Source organism: Sebastes umbrosus, chromosome 4 (assembly GCF_015220745.1).
Source record: "Sebastes umbrosus isolate fSebUmb1 chromosome 4, fSebUmb1.pri, whole genome shotgun sequence".
NCBI lineage: Eukaryota > Metazoa > Chordata > Actinopteri > Perciformes > Sebastidae > Sebastes > Sebastes umbrosus.
This window is the reverse complement of record NC_051272.1, coordinates 20,792,066-20,815,823: the sequence shown is the minus strand read 5'-3', so window position 1 is coordinate 20,815,823 and position 23,758 is coordinate 20,792,066. Positions and strand designations below refer to the sequence as shown.

The 23,758-nt window shown below is 39.4% G+C and overlaps 2 protein-coding genes across 7 annotated transcripts; one reads left to right on the top strand and one right to left on the bottom strand.

Annotated features, from left to right (window-relative positions):
• Nucleotides 1-290: 290 nt before the first annotated feature.
• Nucleotides 291-10,973, bottom strand: LOC119486855 (ubiquitin-conjugating enzyme E2 Q2-like). Of its 3 annotated transcripts, none has more exons than XM_037767321.1 (13): nt 10,706-10,973; nt 7,949-8,053; nt 7,690-7,812; nt 7,550-7,606; nt 7,316-7,465; nt 5,248-5,332; nt 5,101-5,161; nt 4,923-5,013; nt 4,779-4,837; nt 4,020-4,068; nt 3,718-3,813; nt 2,755-2,821; nt 291-2,664 (listed from the first exon to the last, which is right to left on the bottom strand). In XM_037767321.1, the coding sequence occupies exons 1-13, from the start codon at nt 10,862-10,864 to the stop codon at nt 2,633-2,635; spliced, it is 1,134 nt and encodes a 377-aa protein (XP_037623249.1). In that variant the 5' UTR covers nt 10,865-10,973; the 3' UTR covers nt 291-2,632. The 3 variants fall into 3 exon arrangements, 2 of the variants coding, with proteins under 2 accessions (XP_037623249.1, XP_037623248.1); XM_037767320.1 differs by having other exon boundaries at nt 7,316-7,468; nt 10,706-10,971; XR_005206601.1 differs by lacking the exons at nt 291-2,664; nt 2,755-2,821 and having other exon boundaries at nt 3,720-3,840; nt 3,949-4,068; nt 7,316-7,468.
• A 2,164-nt stretch (nt 10,974-13,137) lies between these two features.
• Nucleotides 13,138-23,758, top strand: LOC119487625 (UDP-glucuronosyltransferase 2A1-like). Of its 4 annotated transcripts, none has more exons than XM_037768665.1 (3): nt 13,138-13,282; nt 19,673-19,847; nt 22,186-23,758. In XM_037768665.1, exons 2-3 carry the CDS (start codon nt 19,692-19,694, stop codon nt 23,632-23,634), a joined length of 1,605 nt encoding a protein of 534 aa, XP_037624593.1. In that variant the 5' UTR covers nt 13,138-13,282; nt 19,673-19,691; the 3' UTR covers nt 23,635-23,758. The 4 variants fall into 4 exon arrangements, with proteins under 4 accessions (XP_037624593.1, XP_037624590.1, XP_037624592.1 ...); XM_037768662.1 differs by lacking the exon at nt 13,138-13,282 and adding an exon at nt 15,547-15,647; XM_037768664.1 differs by lacking the exon at nt 13,138-13,282 and adding an exon at nt 18,918-19,001.

Below are 23,758 nucleotides of genomic sequence, written 5' to 3'. Positions count from 1 at the left end.
ACATGTCAACCGGTTAATGATCGGATACAATTTTTTTTTTATCCTAGGGATTGTGGATGTTTATCTAAGTGTAACTATATTCCGATGATTTGATACTGTATTGATTTCAATATCAAGTGCCTCAATAGCAACTGATTTTTTTTTGCTTTGTCATCCCTGTTATTGTAAACACAAAAGTTCTGTGAAAACCTGATCAATGAAAGATTTTGATGTGGATTTGCAGGGCTGTAAGACAACAAACAACACTTTAATACAAAATCAAATCAGTATGAAAGTTGAGTCAGCAGTAAATTATTTTATTAATTTAATGAAATATCAATATCAGCCCAACACATCTGCAATCCGTTAAGCAACAGTGAAAAATAATACACAGGGACCCCAGTAAAACAGCAATAATCTTAAAATTCTTTATTCATAAACTTGATGCAAGTTTACAAATTACTGTACATGGTCAAAATTTCTTCAAATGGAAAATGAGAAATAAAAGAAAATCAAAGCGAGCCAACGGTGCCTGACTTGATCGTGTTTGGTTGGTGCCAGAAAATGAATCGACAGTTGAGATAAATTAATCTTTTCAACACAGTCCAGTTAGAGAAGTGTGCAAGTCTATTCACCACGGCATGACTATCAAACTCCAATCGTCTCTGAGCATCCTCTCTGACCAGAGTCCAGACAACACAGGCCCTTTACATGAGGACACTTGTCCATAATGTGACCCGATGATTCCTCCCCCCTCGGCACCCCCTCGGCTTTATCAGACATGTAACAACAGGATGTGTGCTGAGAGAAAAAAATCCTGATTTTAAAATATTTAGCTCTGAATGTGTTTGTTGTCATAATCCAGGCACGTTGTTGCCAGTGTGCAAATATTTTTTATCAGGAATATTTAAAGATCTCACACTGAAATCAACTCTACCTCAGTATGTGGGATGAAAGAAAAAGCATAAAATAGTACAGTTTTGAGCCATTACATGCTACTGCAATCCTGTTAAAATGGCATCTTCCTCTTACATTGCTTGAATTAAAAGAAACATGTGGCCCATATTATTGTAAAGCTCATTCCATTATCTGTTTTTGACATCAGATCAGTGGGTGAGTAAACGTCAACGGTAGAGAGCGTTAATTAATCCAAGAAAATAACCCAAAACTCGACATGTACATGTACAGATTCCTCTCCTAAGTATTGTTTGTTACCTGAGTTGCCATTCAAACATACTTTTGCAGACAGTGTTAACAAATAAACGGACAGGTTGATAGATACAGTGTGTGTCCTGTAGTATGGGGAACAGCAGTAGCGAGGATGTACTACGGTATATTGCGTGGTCAGAGTTTCAGGTCAGTTGCGAATGACCCGTCTTGTTACACATCAAAACCGACACCGAAATATTTATGGTTCACTGTTGTGGCAAAGGAAGCCCTGTAAATGGATGTTTAGCTGCTGAGGAGATGAATCCAGCTGCATGTGACGTCATGTAACAGGGACGCAGTTTAAAATCTAAACTGGGCAGCGGCAAACCACTACAATCCATGTATGTCAGGGAGATGTGACATACAGATTTGCTGCTAAACTGGGCAAAGTTGTGAAAAAAACATCCAAACACTCTTCATTTATTCCCACTGTAAAGCCAATCCCAGTGTGATTCTACTTGTGCACCACGCTGTTAGCTTTGCACACACAGGGCTTCATTTTCAGCATCAAACCAGCCACCAAAGTCTACAGCTATAATCAATAGAAAGGCCAATAGCCAAACTGAGCGCCTGCGGGCGGCGTTGTGTTTACAGAAACGAGGCAAAATGAGCTTTTGAGCGTCAACATTAGATCTGTTAAACCTTCTGGTGAAAATATATCTATGTTTCCTCTTCCCAAGATATGCAACATGCAGATTCTGAGATATTTCATGTCCATTGGTTTTATTATCAACCACTGGTGGATTTGTTCACAGACAACAGTTAATCTTAGTTCAACAACATCGCAGCATTTTGATTCTGCTTGGCCCGATATTCTTCACATATTTTAAAAAGTAAGAGCTAAAAGATACCGAGTGGTTGTCCATCTCAATTTTAAGATGAGCTTCCAAAAGATGAAATATTTATTAACTGTCTAGGAAGGATGCTCAAATAATAAAAAAAAACAATTGCTGAATAATATGTCTACAATATTTGCATTTATGTACCAGTTAATTTTCCAGTGGCCAATAAAAAGAGGTGCAGTGAGGTGCCACATCAAGAGCTTCAGTATCAATCTGCTGTTAAATTTCCCATTTAAAGAGGGGGAACTGACTGGTTGTGAAGCCCACTTTGTCAAAGCAGCTAAAGAAAAAGCATTTCCCCACATTTAAAGGGAGAATAGTCTTTTTTTTTAAAGACAAATGAGCATGTTTAGAAAACAGGACTAGTGATACCCTCACATCCTCCTCCTCACTAAAACACTGAGGGGAGAAGCAGAGTGATACCAGAACAAAGTCTTTCCCAGAGCAGGGCGGAGGAATACTTGTCAGATGAGCCAACGAGATGGTTTCCGCGAGAAAGATGATATATCCCCCAGTGAAGTCAGAGGAGGGGAAAATAATCCAAAGAAAACAAGATACTTTGACCCAAAGACATGTTCCCAGTGCATAGTGGTAGTAGCTCCTTATCCGTCCTCTTTAGGTGGTGTGTACCAGCCTGTAGATACAGAAAGAGAAACCCTTTTGCTAATGGATCCATACCACTGTGTGTCTACTGACACCCAACTATTTAAGAATATTTACTCACCATTCTTTTCATGAATCTGCACAAGGGATTTGTACGACTGTTGTGCTCTGGCAAGATTGTACTGGTTCTGAAAAACAAATTATGCTGTTAGATGCACAGAAATTGCTTGATAGGAAATAAACTACAATCAACGAAAAACACAAAGTGTAATGTTTCCGTAATGTGTCTGGAGGGGGAACTTTGTTGCATGGCATCCCCCGTCTCTCTTTCGCTCATAGTTCTTTCTCATCATCTTTCTACTATTGGCTCCAATAAAGGCATAAAACGGCAAGACGCGTACTCAACCGTTACACCTCCGAAGTTTAACTATGTCAGTAAACGGTCTGAGGGAATAGCCTCTACAGCTGATTTATCCAGATACAAGACACTTGAATTGACGGGTGTAAACGGGACCTATGATTTAACTTGAGACACTTTTCCCTTTTTTTGCCAGGGGCCAATGTCGGCACTGGCCCGTCTTGAAACACGGACCCAGTCTCGTTGACAATGCTTATGCAGTGTGACTTTTTGCCATCAGCATTCATATCCAAACAGTAATGTGTTTATGATTAAATTTGTTTACAAGAGCACAAAGTTCTTCCTAGATCTAGCCTCATGATTTTGCTCTCAAAGTGCACCAGATTGATGCATTTAAATTTAAAATGTAGCCTACAAAATATTATTTCGGGGGAGCATGCCCCTGGAGACCCTTAGAGGGTCTGAGGTCCACCGCAGTCTCACAAAATCCTGTGGAAACACTGTATTACATCATCCAAAGCTGGATGCCCCCCCACTTCAAAACTCATTCTGGTGCCGCTGGTCTGGGTATCCCCATTTATAGGATTCATCGCCTCTCTCTGACATCGTCGGGCTTTTCAACGCGTGGCCATTCGAAACAGCTATAAACGTGGTTTAGACGTGGTTGAACGACATGTTGTGCAGCCTCGATCATTTTAAGCAGACCTGACCAATGACATCAGTTACCTTATTGGCTCCAAACTGCACCCTGGCTTTTCCTTTCACCAGAGTTGCATTTATCTGCATAATGACAGATTCTATGGAATAGGCACTGCTCCAGCCCTGAAAACACACACACACACACACACACACACACACACACACACACACACACACACACACACACACACACACACACACACACACACACACACACACACACACACACACACACACACACACACACACACACACACAAAACCATTAATTCTGCTGTTAAACATTGAGCAACACGATGTCATAACGATGCATCAAACTCCTTTTTAAACCTGTTTTGTGAGAAGCTCCATGCACAAGGCCCCTCCTCCTAGAACATAACTGAAATGAAAAAAGAAAATCAGAATAAAAGGATGAATGTTAAATAATACATATATTAGAGCAGGTATGTTCATTTGATCAAGAAAGTGTTCACGGGACTTTTTGCAAATTTGTTGTGCTTCAAATTGATTTCACAATACCTTGATTTACCTTGTGGGAGAGATTTTCACAAAGAGGCAATTTGAATCCAGAAACCGTTGTGTATGCAACTTTTGGATGTACCAAGAAATTCAAGCATAATTTTCCAGGCACATTTGTTTATGTCTATTAATTAATAATCAGAACCATTGAAGAATCTGAATGATTTGAGATGCATGATGGATTTGTATCACAGAGTTAAAGCACTGATGTAAGGCGATGCTTTATTTACTTTTAAGAGTCAGAGACGATAATTTGCAGCCACTCATAAGCAAACCACATGGCCTGTACTATGCAGCAACATAACATTAAGTTAACCTTGCGCCTAAAAGCATAAAGGATCGGACATCAGGTTGCAAAGCACAGTATCAACATATCTCCAACAGCTGCCAGCACAGCATACGATGTGAAACATTTGGGTTATTTCATCCACGATGGGACAAGTTAATGTTGTGAGTAAATCTCTCCCAACAAAGTCCATCTCAAAATTGTTCGCACAACAAATGTTGACCATGTCCCCGTCAGTAAATACTTTTTTCAGAGCATTTCAGGGGAGATCACTTCACACTCACCCTCCGGAGAGCACAGGTGCGACAACCCGCACAAAAGGTGGGTCAAAAGGAAAATTATCCTGTCATATGAAGAAAAAACAAACAAACCTTGAGTCTTGAGAAAACTTGAATAAAACAACTGACAAATATTATTACAGCACTCACTTTATAAGAGAAATTGAGCAGAATGTAGTCCACTCCTTCCTTTTCTTTTAAGACCTGCAAGTCACTATGTAATGGACTATCTGGGTCTACCCTGGAATACAAACCAACAAGTCAAATCTGACAGAAAACACCACACAATATTTGTAAATTTTTAAAGCAAACTGAAGGTGAGACTTACGTCCTTAACTTGACGTGCCATTCATAAAGGCTGTCGCCGACTAGTTCGCATGAATAAATACCTGTGACACAAACACAGAGCTTTACGTCAGTCTGCTGATGAGATGTTAAAACAATAAAAGTCACCACTGTGGGGTAATGCAGTCACCTGTCTTGTAACTCTGTGATCTGTAGATCTCCCTGAGTTCCTTCATTAGGCGGTCTGAGGCTTGCACGGAGCCAGACACTGCACCCTGCAACATAAATCACAAACGTGAATCACACAGATGGTAGGACACCTGGACAAATAAGTAGATGCAGAGCAGTCCGTCAGGGGGTCCACAAAATAATTAGCTATAAATTATAAAATTGTGCTGTATCATTAAAAAGTGCATATCTACAGATGGGGATCATTTGCGACAATAAAGCAAGCGTATTGTTTCTATTACCCCTACCCATGTTAGCTTTGGGCCAAATAGAAACTCTGATATGATTGTGACACATCAAGACAATCTGTCATGAGTCACGAAGCCATGAAGCTAGCCAAGTTAAGGCGACATCTGATTGACTGTAATAAGCGGGATAATGTACAGCTAGCAGGTCATTATTGTGAAAGAAACCCCTTCAGGGCGATGAGAGATCCCTCCGCTTCGTGTCGGGGTTTCTTTCACAACAATGACTGGCTCGCTTTACATTATCCCCTTACATGTTGACCTTTATAGAATCTGAATAAATTCAGCAATTTAAATCAGTTCAGTTTTTGATGAAGTTTGGACTATTTCTGGTGTTTTGTTCCTGATTTCAGCAGGCATCTTTTATCCACTGCATTGCCTGATGATGGCAGGACAGCGTGCACTGCTGCTAAAGTTGAGAGCCAACTAAACTTTTTGCAGGACAGCCTTTCTGGTGGAGCCCTCTGCAGCAGCAGCCACACTGTGTCAGCAGTGAAAGGAACAATGAGTCTGCATTTTGGACGCAGTGCTACTGTTGATGTGAAAATGGTGAAACTGACAGAAGGAATAATAAAAATAAGAATTTATGTCCAGTGTCTGTAGTATAATCCTATAGTACTGTGAAACTGTCCAGGAGAAGGGTTGGGTTCAATAACGGTTCCATTTTGCAAAATGGTTCCTGGTTGGCAAAATACCCAGATTCACTAAACTCTAACGCTAACAAATCTGTTATTGAACCTTTGATCTCTCCTCGTTCTTGTTATTAGTACAGAACAGTGTAGAAGAGCGATTCTCAAAGTGGGGTCCGTGGCACTCTGTCAGGGGGTCCGCGAAATAATTTGCTATAGATTAAAAAAATCAGTCATTAAAAAGTACATATCTACAGATTGGGACTATTTGCACCAATAAAAGAAGCATATTGTGTCCATTACTCCCAACCACGTTAGCTTCTGAAACTTTATTATGTTTGTGACACACAGCAATGAGTTCATTATTTTTTAAGTTGAAGCATTTCATGAAAGTCAGCTTTAGACTGGTAAGTTTAGATATCTGGATTTATTAGGACTATGTGAGTCTTACAACTGTTTATTTTCTGAAATCTTCGATCTTACATCAATTACTTGAAATGTAGGCTATAAATGCTGTCATGTTGAGTCCAAATTCACGTTGAATAAAATGACCCTCTGTTTAAAAAAAAAGAGAAAAGAATTAACTTAAAAAAGTATATAAGCGGTATAAATGCGTTTCTGTTTATCACTATGAAACAGGTCTGAGGTATTTAGGTTGAAAAGTTTTAGAATACAAATGGTAGTAAGCATAATGCTAAATTAGTGTTACGATTATGACGGGGTCTCCCATGTAAGGGGTCCCTGGCCCCAAAACGTTTGAGAATCCCTGGAGTAGAAAACAAATGATCCATGACATAGGAATTTGATCCAACGTCTCATTTTCAGGTTGTGTATATTATTTTGGGCTGCCACTAGAAAGTACAGAGTTTTGGCCTTGTCAGCAAACAAAAGGTGATTACAGATCTAAATTGATTCTTTGAGGTTTAATTCTGTATAACTTCAGTTACCTACAAATGTGAAAACACATTAGATTTGATAAAGGTATTTGAAAGGATTTGGATTCAATAAGTGGATTCAGATTCAATAAAATCCAGAGACTCCCATGTTTTTGGGGTGAGTGATACTGAGGTTGCTGCCAAAAAGTTAACATTTAAAAGAGAATTTGCAGTTTCCTCCACTCTATTGCTTAATAAAGAAAACCTCAAAGAGCACTTACATTCAAGTGATCCTGTCTCTGGCTTTTACGAATCTTCTCCAAGATGGCCAGATTTTCTTTCTCTATCCCGTCATCTTCTGACTTTTTTCCATCAACTGGCTCCTCTTCTTTCATGTCGTAATGGTCCAGGTCTTGGTCCAGGTCAATGTCCTGCTGTCAGTGTGTCAATTATGTTTAGAAACAGGATGTACAACTAATTAAGCTATGAAGAATATCATTAATACACATTGGTACCTCTCCCATTTCTTCCTCTTCTTCCTCTTCAGATGTCACCTCATCTGCTGGCCCGTGCTGCAGCGTGGTGAAACATTGTGAGTTGACAGACATTGAGTTTCAAAAAGAGATTGAATTTTACTCTTGCTTTAAGCGAGTACCTTTCGCTCCTGGGTAATCGGGCCAGCGGGTAGAGGCTGGTCGAGCATTTCTACATCTGGATGTTGTGGCAGGTTGTAAAGCCGACAGAGATCACAAATGAGGCGCTTCAACTGCTGAAGGAGCTGTGGGTGAAATCAGCAAGATAAGACATCTATAGTGAAAACTGCAATTCTACCAAGTTTCTACTGTTACAGCAGTAACCTTATGTGACATTTTGAGCAAGCCTCTGTGAAGCTGGATCCATATCAGTTAACTTACCAATGTGCTGCCTTTTCTCACATCCTCTAAGCGCTCCAACACTTCAGCCAGACTAGGATCATCAGAGTCAACAAACCATATTGGGGGTGTTGAGGGATAAGATTCCTGCAACAGAGTCAACAGTAGGACATGGGAATTTAGCCGGTCATGCTTGTACTGTATGTTAATGGCTTTATTGTCTACAGATATTAACAGAGAACCACCAAACCAAAATGTTGCCCAGGGATATTCTAATCTACATAAAATGTTCAAGTTTATTCCAAAGCTATAAATACTTCAGACCGAATGTCTTAGCCCACACAGACACCCACTGAATAAAATGATTTGTCTACTGCCAGCTGTAGAGCATCTCCAGCATTGGAAGACAAGTGGAGTGCTGCGCTGAACCTTAAATTAGACCTTAATACAGTTGTTAAATCATGAATGACCTTCAGTTTGTGACTGAAGATGCATGGCATAAAGTTAAAAATGGGTTGGGTATGACTGCAGCATCATGTTAGATATGGGAAAGTCTCCCATGTTTACGACTTGCAAACGAACATCATCGGGCAACTCAAGGCGGTTGAATGATTATGTTGGGCTTCAGTTTTTCTTTAGCTGAGGTTAACTTGGTTCAGTCGTTAGTCAGTAGCTGGTCTGTTAACTTGTTAGTCAGTAGCTCTGGTGTTAGCTTGTTTGTCAGTAGCTGGTCTGTTAGCTTGTTAGTCAGTAGCTCTGCTGTTAGCTTGTTAGTCAGTAGCTCTGGGCTGTTAGCTTGTTTGTCAGTAGCTCTGGGCTGTTAGCTTGTTAGTCAGTAGCTGGTCTGTTAACTTGTTAGTCAGTAGCTCTGCTGTTAGCTTGTTAGTCAGTAGCTCTGGGCTGTTAGCTTGTTTGTCAGTAGCTCTGGGCTGTTAGCTTGTTAGTCAGTAGCTCTGGGCTGTTAGCTTGTTAGTCAGTAGCTGGTCTGTTAGCTTGTTAGTCAGTAGCTCTGGGCTGTTAGCTTGTTAGTCAGTAGCTCTGGTGTTAGCTTGTTTGTCAGTAGCTCTGGGCTGTTAGCTTGTTAGTCAGTAGCTCTGGGCTGTTAGCTTGTTAGTCAGTAGCTCTGGGCTGTTAGCTTGTTAGTCAGTAGCTCTGGGCTGTTAAGTTAGTTAGTCAGTAGCTCTGGGCTGTTAGCTTGTTAGTCAGTAGCTCTGGTCTGTTAGCTTGTTAGTCAGTAGCTCTGGGCTGTTAGCTTGTTAGTCAGTAGTCAGTAGCTCTGGTGTTAGCTTGGTAGTCAGTAGCTCTGGTCTGTTAGCTTGTTAGTCAGTAGCTCTGGTGTTAGCTTGTTAGTCAGTAGCTCTGGTGTTAGCTTGTTAGTCAGTAGCTGGGCTGTTAGCTTGTTAGTCAGTAGCTCTAGGCTGTTAGCTTGGTAGTCAATAGCTCTGGTGTTAGCTTGGTAGTCAGTAGCTCTGGTCTGTTAGCTTGTTAGTCAGTAGCTCTGGTGTTAGCTTGTTAGTCAGTAGCTCTGGTGTTAGCTTGTTAGTCAGTAGCTCTGCTGTTAGCTTGTTAGTCAGTAGCTCTGCTGTTAGCTTGTTAGTCAGTAGCTGGTCTGTTAGCTTGTTAGTCAGTAGCTCTGGTGTTAGCTTGTTAGTCAGTAGCTCTGCTGTTAGCTTGTTAGTCAGTAGCTCTGCTGTTAGCTTGTTAGTCAGTAGCTCTGCTGTTAGCTTGTTAGTCAGTAGCTGGTCTGTTAGCTTGTTAGTCAGTAGCTCTGGTGTTAGCTTGTTAGTCAGTAGCTGGGCTGTTAGCTTGTTAGTCAGTAGCTCTGGGCTGTTAGCTTGTTAGTCAGTAGTCAGTAGCTAGGGTTAGCTTGTGTAGTCAGTAGCTCTGGGCTGTTAGCTTGTTAGTCAGTAGTCAGTAGCTCTGGGTTGCTAGCTTGTTTCAGTAGCTCTGGGTTAGTTTTAGCTGTTCTGTTAGCCTGGTTGTTAGTCAGTAGCTCTGGTGTTAGCTTGTTAGTCAGTAGCTGGGCTGTTAGCTTGTTAGTCAGTAGTCAGTAGCTCTGGGTTGTTAGCTTGTTTCAGTAGCTTGTTTCAGTAGCTGTAAGGTTAGTGTTAGCTGGTCTGTTAGCTGGGCTGTTAGCTTGTTAGTCAGTAGCTGGTGTTAGCTTGTGTAGTCAGTAGTCAGTAGCTAGGGTTAGCTTGTGTAGTCAGTAGCTCTGGTGTTAGCATGTTAGTCAGTAGTCAGTAGCTCTGGGTTGTTAGCTTGTTAGTCAGTAGCTCTGGGTTGTTAGCTTGTTTCAGTAGCTGTAGGGTTAGTGTTAGCTGGTCTGTTAGCTGGTCTGTTAGCTGGGTTGTTAGTCAGTAGCTCTGCTGTTAGCTTGTTAGTCAGTAGTCAGTAGCTCTGGGGTTAGCTTGTTAGTCAGTAGCTAGTGTTAGCTCGTGTTAGCTCGTTAGCTCTGCTGTGTTAGCTCGTTAGCTCTGCTGTGTTAGCTCGTTAGCTCTGCTGTGTTAGCTCGTTAGCTCTGCTGTGGTAGCTCGTTAGCTCTGCTGTGTTAGCTCGTTAGCTCTGCTGTGGTAGCTCGTTAGCTCTGCTGTGTTAGCTCGTTAGCTCTGCTGTGTTAGCTCGTTAGCTCTGCTGTGGTAGCTCGTTAGCTCTGCTGTGGTAGCTCGTTAGCTCTGCTGTGGTAGCTCGTTAGCTCTGCTGTGGTAGCTCGTTAGCTCTGCTGTGTTAGCTCGTTAGCTCTGCTGTGGTAGCTTAGTGCGCAGAGAGATGTCTGTCTGCTGGCCTCTGCTCTGGACTCACCGTGATGTTGCAGTGAATGATCAGCAGCTTCTCTCCGGTCACGTTGAATTGGCAGCTCAGCTCGTCTGGTTTCCAGTCTATTATTCTAAATCGTTCGTGGTTCGGGTCGAAAATTGACTCCAAAAACTTCAATTCGGCCTTCAGCCCCGAAACCGACATCCTGTACTCATCTCAAAGCACCAGGCCGCTGGCAGAGAGAGAGAGAGGGGGAAGGCTGGGCGGAATGTGACCGCGCAGCAGAGAGGCTCGGCGGATCTCGCACATTAGCGTGAGAACAACAACAAAGGGCTGGAGGGTTAGGTCCATGGTGAGCCCTGTGTCAGCGGGGATTTCACTGTTAGGACACTACACAACTCATATTAACTATAAATAAACATCACTGTAGCTTGTTTTATTTATTGTGTTGGGTTATTTTGTTGTTATTATTATATGACATGATTTTATTTGGTACTAATTCATTGTAGTGCTCACAGCCTAGGAGGAGCCTATATACAGTATATACTGTATATATAGATCTATATACAGAATATATATATGTATATATATATATATATACATATATATATGTATATATTTATTTATATATAAATGTATATATATATATAGATATAGATATAAACATCTATATCTATATATACCAAATAAAATCATGTGATATAATAACAAGATATAGTGATGTTTGATATATATGCATATGTATATATTGATCTATATATAGCATATATATATATATATATATCAAATAAAATCATGTCATATAATAACAAGATATAGTGATGTTTGATATATATGTATATGAATATGTATATGTATATATTGATCTATATACAGCATATATATACATAAATCTATATCTATATCTATATATCTATAGACATAGATATATCTATCTATAGATATATCTATATATATACCAAATAAAATCATGTCATATAATAACATCAATACATATATAATACATACATACATATATAATAATTTGATATATATGTATTATTATATATGTATTGATCTATATACAGCATATCTATATCTATATATATATAAATATGTATATATATATAGATATAGATATAGACATCTATATCTATATATACCAAATAAAATCATGTGATATAATAACAAGATATAGTGATGTTTGATATATATGTATATGAATATGTATATGTATATATTGATCTATATACAGCATATATATACATAAATCTATATCTATATCTATATATCTATAGATATATAAATATATCTATAGATATATCTATATATTTACCAAATAAAATCATGTCATATAATAACAAGATATAGTGATGTTTGATATATAAAATTTGCAGGACAATGCTTGATAAATATATACACAGTGTTATTACCCATCTTGACATAAAAGAAAAATAATTACTAAATAATGTGATTTAATCAAATTTATGAGGCATTTTGCCACTGCCTAACTTTAATTTAAATTACCATTACTATAGCTTGTTTTATTTATCGTGTGTTGTGTTACGATGTTATTGTGTTATTATGTTATTATTACATGATTTTATTTGGCACTAATTCATGGTAGTGCGCTACATTTGTGTGTGTGTATGTATATGTGTGTGTGTTAGCTAATATATGACTCATGGGTGTGGATATTAATGTAAACATGATCTGAATATGATGATTAAAAGCTTTCTCCAAAGTTCTACTGCCCGGTTTGTCATTAAGGAACTCAAAGTGGATTCCATGTAAAAAAAAAAAAAGACAAAAAGCTAAATATGTTTTATTTAATTATGATACTGACATTTTAGACATTTTAAAGCTTCCGTATAGGATTAAAGTATCACGTAAATGGTAAATTAAATACAACGAGATTGACAGTTGCCACTTCTGGTCAGTGCTTTAAAACAAATACTTGACAAGACTAAACGAGGCAGATAAAACATATAACAGGTAAAACACACACAGTTATAAAGCAAATAAAACAGGTAAAGTAGATGTAATAAATAAATATAAACAAAAGTGTTACACTAGAAGTATAAAATATAAAAATAGATGTAATGTAAACAGGTAATTGCACTTGTAAAACAGGTAGGGTAGATGTAATAAATAAATAAATGTAAACAAAGGTAGTTGCACTTGAGGTGTATATTGCATCAACGATATTGCTTATCTTATCTTATCTTATCTTATCTTATCACATTTGTAAATAATGAACATGATTGACTGAATTGATTAAAAAAGCAAGGCACTGATACTAGACCTGCTAATATTCACATCTTAATATTTAACCCACTCAAAGAAGCCTATAATGAGGGGGTTTCCAGTAGTAGCCATCTCTTTCCTGCAGTAGCTGTTGTTGTCCAGTAGAGGTCAGTGGTGGCGCTGCAGAGAGAAACACAACAACAGGCCTCCAGGTTAGAGGAAGAGTAGGATGAGACAGCAGAACCATAGCTAGCTAACAGCACCAAGACTCATTCACAAGAATAAACACAACATTAAAGTTAGTTTGAAGGTTCTTCTGAACGAAATCTGTCACAAAATGGGTTACAAGCTGTAACAGGTCAAAGTTCTACGATGATTTGTGTGTTTCATTCTCTGGTGAGTCTCTTGCATATTTAGCGTTACCATTCTGTGCTAGCTAACAATGCTAACAATGCTAAATGTATTCTGTTAAGTTACAGAGAGTGAGAAGTTCTCTCGGCACGAATTATTGACATTAAGCTGAGTTGTGGGCTTTCTTGATAATACATTTTCTAAAAAATAATCAAATTATGACTTGAGTTGAATAAACTAAAGCATAATTACAAGGAGCTGAGGTGGTGTGGTATGCTACAGTAGTGCCAGGGTTTTACATGTGCAGCAGCAAGAGGATTGAATGTATTGTATATTCTTGAAAGTAACGTTACTGTCATTTTTTTAATGTGGATTTTTTTGAGTGATATTAGTTCCAGATCTGGTATTATTTTCATTTAATACAGAATAATTAAAGGGACTGTTTGTAAGAATCAGAAATGCTTGTTAACAGCGACACCTGTGGCCGTTAAGTCAATGAAAGTCAGCGTCGGGCTCGCGCTTGTGCTCGCTCTAAATAGACATGAACGAGCATCGCTCAAAACAATGAGGCGACACACGTCAGCTAAAACCACAATATCACTCTATATTTCACCTGCCTGACAGTAATGTTAGCTGACCAGACGAAGGTCTCCATGAATCAATGCTGATCCTAGCGTTGGCTTTTCCTGCCTCAGCCTCCCGACCGCGGCCGGAGGGAGACACCGGCACCCGGTCGGAGACGATAACGTTTCTCACTGCGGAGCCCTGTCACCTCACAAGACATGGGAAACCTCTGTTGGTCTGGAGGAGCTGCAGCATTTATTTCTGCACAAACGTCCACTGTACATTCACTAGATATTCTCAGAGCTAAACTAACTCTTCTGCAGTGTGTAGTGTGCACGCATGCACGTGAGGTGGAGCGAGCTGAGTGAAGGCAAGCAGGCAGAGGAGCAGAGGAGCAGAGTACAGCAGAGACTCCGGCCCTAGAGACCAAAGTTACGGTCTCCCCCGCGTCCTCCGACCGCAGCCAACACTGCTCAACAGATGGGCTTCACTAGATATAACTTTGCGGTTTTGGTGCTTCTGTGTAGTTTGTGTTGGAGTCTTGTCTGAACAGCGTAGCCACACGCGAGCGAGTATATACGAGCGCGCATGGGACACCGACCCGGGTGATTTATACATGTAAGAAGTTACAAACTTTAAATGTCCCTTTAAAGTCCCTTTAAACGTTGCTCTGCTTATATAGTTTTTTTCTTTTTCTTTTTTGCACCTGATTTGTTAGACAACATAACAGCCGACGATGCACGGCAGGTTTTCAGAGGGGCATCTCACCAGTCCAGAGGACCGATTCACTCCACAATCTTCATCACATCATACAGATAAGCGCTGCGATCACAACACACTCCCATTTTCCAAAGAAAAAAAAAAGCACATGCTACCCGGGTGGATGAACATTGGTTTTATTTGATTTGGTTTGTTATTTTCTCAGAGCAGTGAATTATTTATGAAGTTTAATTTTCTCCTCAACTTGAGTTGGTTGGGGGGGGCAAGGAAAAGACACTGATCTTCCCAACTTAGGGCAGGATAAAAAAGAACAGCAAACTATACTTATAAAACTATGTTTTCATTCCTCTACATGCTCCTTGAAAAGTAACTAGGTTAAAGAGGAGTTTGCAGGTTGATTTTTTCACTAATTTACGCTTAACCTTTCCTGAAAATTGCCATTTCAAAAGCTGATGCAGGATTTTATATGTTTTACAAGACATGAGGGCATAAATTCAGAGGGGAAAATAGCTTTTGAGTACTTTTGAACACTTTTTTCTAACGGCTTACGTCAAACGCATCATATTACGCCACAGGGGGGGGGCCTTGTCCTCGACTCTGCCTCAGCGCAATGTGCAGTAGTAAATGGTAGAGCGTTTCAACAGTTTTAGTTTAGTGAGTCTGGATTTTTTTCGGTAGTTTGACATTAAATTTCACATTTATCATCATGTTTAATTAGTCAAGTAGTTATTTAATTAGTCATTTGTGCATGATACACAAACTCCGACCTATCAGGACGTGGAGTCTGTAATTTACATGAAGAAGCGTGGAGCTAGCTTTCGTGTCTGGGTGTGTTCAGGTGAAGAGACGGGACTTCACTGCTGCATCTGTAACGGAAAACACGGTCATCGTTACGGCGCTCCTTATGGACAGTAGGATTATTTACCCAGTGATGTGATGGAGTTCAGGATGGTATGCTGAAGGCCAGGACTCATAGTTGAAGCGGCTCCTTCAGTTCACACAGGTGCTTGATTGGCTCCGTCAGCAGTAACGTTAGCTTCATGGTGCTGCCGCCGCCGCCGCCGGTGGTGGGATTGATGGTCAAGGTCATGGAGATTCACCTCGACAAAAACATGAACTGTGCACCGTAAGTCAAATTTTCTAACGTTTGCTTACTTCCAAATTAATCCGCATGTTGGTTTCAATAATAAGAAGCAACGTGTGGTTTAGTATTTATTGTTGTAAAGCACTGTAACTTAGCTATCTTGTGAAACCCACCAGCTAAATAATGACTAACATTAATGTTAGCTAGCATTAGCATCGTATTTTGTAAAACCTACAATTTGATAAGGCACAATTGGTAACTTCAGTTTGCTCACGTTAGAACCCTGACATGTAGTAATGTTAGCTTGTGACTTTGTTTGCACAGCTAATAGATTTGTAATTTATTATTATTTCTATGTGGTGTAATGTTGGTATGTTATAAGGTTTGGGGAGATAGTGCAGATAATGTAACGTCAGGGACAGATGCACCTATAGCCAGAGCTGCAGTGTTTGTAAATTTACTCTTATATCTAGCATTAGCTAGACATGTTCTATAGCAAACTGATAAAAACACACCACGTACATGATGTAGGAGGGCAAAATGTTAGAAACATCTCTCATTATAATGCAATCTGATAAAACTCCAACACTAACTGTGACCTCAATGATTAACATATAATTAGATTAACTAAACCTGAACATTGTAAACTATGTAAAGGTAGATTTTATGGGCAGTTGGTAGTGTTGTTTAGGTTGGCTGTTGCTATACTTAAGTTTTCAATGTAACATTTTGTTTCTGTTCTGAAACAGGTCAAAGGAAAACGTGGGGGCTTCCGCAAAGGAGAGGAAGCAACACACCAACAAGTACTGAAGCAAATCACTGGCAGGTCTGCAGGGAAAAATTAAAAGATGTGTTAAATTCTGCAGCGCCATCATGTACAAGTCATATTTTATATTTGCTATTTCAGCCCAACTGCACTTTTTCAAGATAAAGAGTAATAACACATGAACAAATCACACCTGATAGTAATTACACAACCATGTATTATTTATTTACTTAATAAATGCATATGTAGACAGATCTATTAACATCAGAATAAAATAAGTGTTCATGCAAGATCAGCTGTAATTAATCTACAGAGTGAAGCTACTAGAACAGCACTGGAGAAGATGTTGGGCTGTTGTCTACAGCATCAGTCCCTCTCAGTCCCTCATACTCCACTTTGCACCACAGCATCCTGAGTTCTCCTTCCTTGGGATGTACAGCAGGTAAATATTATGTGATGGTGCAAGAATGAGTATGGCTAAAACTAATGCAGTCTAACACAGCAGCTGAGGGCTGCAACGATTAATAGATTCATTGTCGACTATTAAAATAATCGCCAACTACTTTGATAATCGGTTTGAGTAGTTTTTTTTTTTTAAATAGTCAAAATTCTTTAATTCCAGCTTCTTAAAGGGACTATTTGTAACTTTGTACGCGCATAAATGTAGCGGGTCGTCACACATGCGCGCTCACATATGCGCGTTCGCGTGTGGCCGCTGCCTCTCCAACTCTGCCTGCCTGCCTTCGCTCAGAGAGCGCGCGCGTTCTCAGCTCGCTCCACCTCTAGACGTGAACGCGCGCTCACTCCTCACTGCAGAAGAGTTAGTTTAGCTCTGAGAATATCTAGTGAATGTACAGTGGACGTTTGTGCAGAAAAAAAATGCTGCAGCTCCTCCAGACCAACAGAGGTTTCCCGTGTCTTGTGAAGTGACGGATCTCCTTAGCTAGTAATGTTACCCTTTCGTTACCGACCGGGTGTCGGTGTCTCCTCTGCTCTCTCCGGCTGCGGGAGGAGAGAGCAGAGAGACAAGCTGCAGAGCGCCGCTGCTTCAGCCTGCACTTAGGCAGGAAAAGCCAACACTAGGATCAGATCTAAATCATGTTCATGAAGAGACATTCGTCTGGTCAGCTAACATTACTGCCAAGCAGGTGAAATATAGAGTGATATTGTGGTTTTAGCTGACTTGTGTCGCCTCACTGTGTTGAGTGATGCTCGTTCAGGTATATTGAGAGCGAGCAAGCGCGAGCCCGACGCTGACTTTCGTTGATTTCACGGCCACAGGTGTCGCTGTTAAGAAGCATTTCTGAAAGTTACAAATAGTCCCTTTAAAGCTAACCGGAAACACCAGCAAACAACTAATCAATTAATCAAGAAAATAATCGACAGATTAATCGACAATGAAAATAATTGTAGTTGCAGCCCTACAGCAGCAAAAATTAGGTGGACAAAATATAAGAAACACCTCTCAGTATTACACAATACAATTCAACAGCAGACTCAGAAATAACCATAAAGTTGAATCTCTAAAACAGTTTGAGCAAAAAGCTTTATAAACTGCATGATGATATAATGTATTCAAGGGTTGTTGTATCAGACTGCATTAGTTTTAATTTGTGTACGTAATAAATTGGGAAAGCCTCTTTTTAGTCAAAAGGATGGCAGCCGTGCACTACTCTACACAGTACAAGAAAATGTGTTTTTACAAATTTTCTATATGTTGTCACTATTTTGGGTTTACTCTCAAGACTTGTAAACTGCATAATCTGCTTTTTCTACAGGCTTCTCTTGACAGCCCTTCATTTCAACTATGATAGCAGCTGAGACATCGAACCAGTGATGGTGACGTCTGATGTTCGCCCTATCAAGTAGTCTCCATCATAATGCAGTCAGCCATTTCACTGAGTCCCTAAATATTACTTATTATGTGTGAGCCAACTATAATATCACTGAATGTGATCCAAAGACGTTTCCTTCCTTAAGCATATGCATCAGCCCTCATGGAGTCATGAGAGAGGGCTACATCACGGCACCAAAGACAGAGAGCAGTGCGGTGTTGTCCTCTGCTGCACCTGCCCCCCTTTCCACATCCTGCCACCAAGGATGAGACAGTTGGCCTGTATCTTACATGGTATTCACAGTTTAACACAAGGCATTAATGTGAAACCAGCACAAATTGTGTTCCCGGTTTATGGCTCAGTGCTTTTTGGAAATTGTTTTTTCAGGACATGGGTGCAGAGGCTGGGAAAAACTGGTTTATATTACTGCTCTGTTGAGGTAAACATTAATGAGCAATCTAACATTAACAAACTGACTTGACCCTAGATGGCACAACAAATGAATGTGTGTTTTTTTACAACTAAACATTAACTCTTTGCCAGCCATGACTTTGCATAAATTTGCGCACATACTGCTCTGTTCGTGTAAACATTCATGAGCAATTAACCATTAAACACTGCCTTGACCTTAGATTGTACAACAGATTAATGTATAATGATTAAAATTAAACATTAACTCTTGTTCTTTTGCTCTTTCCATCTGTGCACAAAACCTGCCATCTTATCGAATAACTAGTACTGTCATTGAACTGACACTCTGAAGTTGGATTATCTTTCCTGTACCTGTGGATTTGGGTAAGTGTTAATAAAATGTTGATAATAATCTGTTAACTTATGCACACGTAAAGTAAAAACAGCCATGGAATGTGCGAATGTGTGTTGAAACATGGTCTGTGCAAGTTTTGGTAGTTGCATGTACTATATGTGTAAATTTTAACAGAAGGTGATGCTTGTAAACGGTTATTACAATCACCTTATGTTTTAAAATTGTATTGCGTTGGTTGTTGTGTTTTGTTTTTTGGCCTCCAACTGTTATTTAAATGAGACCATCTGAGAAGTTTAGAGGGGAAATGTCTCTTTTGTTGAACTGCTCAAGAACTCATAGACATCTGAAACGTGATATGAGTCCCCAACCACTGCTTTATCTTCATCAATGCACTGTATTTTACAAGCATATCATATGATTTTTCTGTAAAATTTGAATTTGCAGTAAGTAACTATTGCTGTCAAATAATGTAGGAAGGAAAAGTGCAATATTTCCATCTGAAATGTCGTGGAGAAGAAGTATACAGTTAAGAAGCATCAAAGTACAAGTACTTCAAACTTATAATCAAGTACAGTACTTGAGTAAATGTACTTAGTTATTTTTTGTCACTGCATTTCATGTTATAAGATGACTGTAAACACAAAAACATGTAAACCAGACGGGCAGTACTCTCATTGATTTGTTTTTGTGCATTTTTAAGGTCTCTGAGGGACGTCAGTATGAAGGTGCCTCACTCATCACTGATCAACTTTGCTCTACTGTTGATTCAACTATCCTGTGCATCTGGGGGCAAAATCCTGGTGTTCCCATTGGATGGAAGCCATTGGGTAAACATGAAAGTACTAATAGAGGAACTGCATGCCAAAGGCCATGAGGTCACTGTGGTTTGTTTACAACTCTGTTGATGTCATCGCTGCTTTGTTGGCAGTTGTTCTGCTAGTAACGTTCATCTGCATTTCAATTGTAAGGTTACTGTGGAGAATTATTTTTCTTGGGAAAAAAGTTAAACATGAATGACATGAAAAATAAAATGTGGGTTTTGTGTGCGAAATTCAAGATTTACCAAACCCAACAATTCTCTGTGTGATGTTTGTTAATGTCGACAGCATTAGGAAACATTGGCTGCCGCATGCCAAAAATATTTGTTTGAATCATAAAATATGAAAAATAACGTCAGCTGACATAATTAAGGCTTCTTAACAGATCATAGATTAGGAATGTATATTAGCTAATATATGACTCATGGGTGTGAAAATTTATGTAAACATGATCTGAATATGATGATTAAAAGTTTTTGCAAAGTTCTGCTGTCTGACTTGTCATTAAGGAACTGAAGGTTGACTCCCAGTTAAAACATGAAAAGATAAAATAATGTTTTAATTTGAAACAATTTGTCTTCTGTTATTAAAGACAAAAAGCTATTCTTGTCATTTACCATACATTTTTATTTATTTCTTCATCTATTTTTTATTTTGCCAGAGCTCTGAAATATTTATTTTATTTATTTTTCTCCTCAACCTGAGTTGGTTGAAGGGGCAAGGAAAAGACACTGAGCTTCCCAACTTAAAGGACAACCTAAGGGAAAAACAGAGATCTATGTTTAGTGTTACTGTTAAATAAATGCTGGCCATATGTCCTGAGTAATCTAAACAGGTGTTCTGGTGCTTTCATTCCTCTACTGCTCCTTGAAAAGTACCTTGATTAAGCATTTGTGCATATACTGTATCATTTCATAGTGTGCTAAGGAAATGCTTACAAATACAAAACAGTTCTTCAGCCATCTCCATTCTTTTGTGTTTCTTCTGGATCTTTGTGGATTAATTAAGTGTAATGGATGCAATATCAGAGGCCTCTTCTCCAGTTTGTTCACAGTTTGCATTTTTGTCTGTGCTTTCTTGTAACACATAATGTATGAAAGGAGTACTGTAGAGCATGAGTAAAAATGGGACCATTGCATTCTGAAACCTTAAAAAGTGGACAATTGACAGATTTCAGTAAGACACAGAATCAAAATGCTTATCATCACGGTCATTATCATCACGGTCATTATCGTCACGCTCATATAAACAGACATATTTTATGGGAAGCTGGTGCTCCTATTTTACAGATCAATTTCTGACATTTGCCAAAACAAAAGCCCTCATCTTTTTATTACCTGGGACAAAATATGAAACCTGTATGAACGATTCAGTAGTTACCATGGACAGTACGCCCATTATACAACAGGGCCATAATCTGCAGCAGTACATACCTTCTTATGCAACAGAGCTGTTCATAGTACATTGCAGGTTACGACATGCAAGCCAGTCATGACTTTGAAAGAAAGACTAGGAAGTGCATTCACCACTCTTTCTTTCCAACTATGCGCAAAACCTACCATCTCATTGAATAACTAATACTGTTGTTGAACTGACACTTGGAAGTTGGATTGTCTTTCCTGTACCTGTGGATTTGGGTAAGTGTTAATAAAAAGTTCTGTTAACTTATGCACACATAAAGTAAAAACAGCCATGAAATGTGTGTTTTGTTGAAACATGGTCTGTGCAAGTCTTGGTAGTTACATGTACTATATGTGTAAAGTTTAACAGAAGGTAATGCTTGTAATAAGTTATTGCAATCAAGTTATGTTTTATAATATTATTTAATTAGTTATTATTATTATTAGTTGATCATAGAATCCCGAAACTTGACATGATGCCAAAGCCACTGATTTAAGCTTTACCAATACACAGTATTTTACAAGCATATCATGTTTTTATGTAAAATTTGAATCTGCAAAGTAAGTAACTATTGTTGTCAAATAATGTAGGGAGTGTAAAGTGCAATATTTCCCCTCTGAAATGTAGTAGAGAAGTATAATGTAGCATCAAATTAAAGTACAAAGTACCTCAAACTTGTAATCAAGTAGAGTACTTAAATAAATGTACTTAGTTATTTTTTGCCACTGCATTTCATGTTATAAGATGACTGTAAACACAAAAACATGTTAACCAGACAGACAGTACTCTCTTATTGATTTGTTTTTGTGCATCTTTAAGGTCTCTGAGGGACATCAGTATGAAGGTGCCTCACTCATCACTGATCAACTTTGCTCTACTGTTGATTCAACTATCCTGTGCATCTGGGGGCAAAATCCTGGTGTTCCCATTGGATGGAAGCCATTGGGTAAACATGAAAGTACTAATAGAGGAACTGCATGCCAAAGGCCATGAGGTCACTGTGGTTCGGGCATCCGATAGCTGGTACATCAGTGAAAAGTCTCCTCTCTACACCTCTGTCACTCTTCACAGCCCTGGTGGATTTGAGAAAAACTACTTTGAAGCCTTTTTGTCTCGACAGCTAGAGATCCGGTTTCAGGATAAGCATGCCTCTTTTTGGTATAAAATCTGGACTCGTATTCAACTCGAACGGCTGGTTGTGGACCAGTTCTCTCTGCTCCACAAAGGAATGAGTGAAATTGTTATTCAGATGTTTGAAGATGAAAACCTGATGCAGTCTTTCCATGAAGCCAAATATGATGTGGTTTTGACTGATCCCGGCATCGGTGTAGGGGCAATGCTGGCACGTCGGCTCCAAGTTCCTCTTGTTTTTAATGTCAGATGGACCATTCAAGGTGAAGCTCATTTCCTTCTTGCCCCCTCACCTCTGTCATACATTCCCTTTACTGCAACAGAGTTGACAGATAAGATGACCTTCCCTCAAAGAATAAAGAATGTACTAAGTTATATTTTTGGGATGTACACAATGTCATACATCACAGAACCTCATTACAAACCAGTAATTAAGAAGTATTTTGGTCCCGATGTGGATTACTCAACATTTTTCCTGGATGCAGATATATGGCTCATGAGGAATGATTTTGTCTTTGATTATCCACGTCCAACAATGCCAAATATAATCTACATGGCTGGATTTCAGTGCAAGCCCTCAAAGCCGCTCCCTGTGGACCTGGAGGAGTTTGTCCAGAGCTCTGGAGACCATGGGGTCATTATAATGACCTTAGGGACTTTAGTCGGGGAGCTTCCTCAAGATGTTGCTGAGGAGATTGCTGCAGCCTTTGCCCAGCTGCCTCAGAAGGTTGTATGGAGGTATATTGGACAAAGGCCAGCCAACCTGGGCAACAACACATTAATGGTCAACTGGCTGCCACAGAACGACCTCTTAGGACATCCCAAAACTAGAGTGTTTGTGGCCCACGGAGGCACTAACGGGGTTCAGGAGGCAATTTACCACGGAGTTCCTGTAGTGGGACTTCCCTTATTCTTTGATCAGCCTGACAATCTCTCCAGAATCAGAGCAAAGGGAGGAGCTGTGATTGTGGATATTGCCGAGCTTGACAGACACATCTTTGCAGATGCCCTGAAGACAGCTCTTTACAATTCCTCTTACAGGGAAAACATGCAGAGGCTCTCAAGGCTGCACAGAGATCAGCCCATGAAGCCACTGGACCAGGCAGTGTTTTGGATAGAATATGTCATCAGACATAAAGGAGCCCGTCACCTGCAGATACAGTCCAACAAAATGTCCTGGTTTGTTTACAACTCTGTTGATGTCATCGCTGCTTTGTTGGCAGTTGTTCTGCTAGTAACGTTCATCTGCATTTCAATTGTAAGGTTACTGTGGAGAATTATTTTTGCTGGGAAAAAAGTAAAACATGAATGACATGAAAATAAAATGTGGGTTTTGTGTGCGAAAAGCAACTAATTATCATTTAACATATGTTTTCATTTAATTGTGATACAGTTAATGCTTTCATGAAAAATAAATATTTTATTGTTTCACTTTA

Coding starts and splice junctions, on each gene's coding strand:
- LOC119486855 (XM_037767320.1), bottom strand. CDS start 10,864: ATGTCGGTTTCGGGGCTGAAGGCCGAATTGAAGTTTTTGGAGTCAATT. Junction 7,813..7,948: donor TGAGAAAAGGCAGCACATTG/GTAAGTTAACTG, acceptor TTTCACCCACAG/CTCCTTCAGCAGTTGAAGCG. Junction 2,665..2,754: donor GCAGATTCATGAAAAGAATG/GTGAGTAAATAT, acceptor CTGTATCTACAG/GCTGGTACACACCACCTAAA.
- LOC119487625 (XM_037768662.1), top strand. CDS start 15,562: ATGGTGCTGCCGCCGCCGCCGCCGGTGGTGGGATTGATGGTCAAGGTC. Junction 15,648..19,672: donor AAAAACATGAACTGTGCACC/GTAAGTCAAATT, acceptor TGCATTTTTAAG/GTCTCTGAGGGACGTCAGTA. Junction 19,848..22,185: donor TGCATGCCAAAGGCCATGAG/GTCACTGTGGTT, acceptor AAAGGCCATGAG/GTCACTGTGGTTCGGGCATC.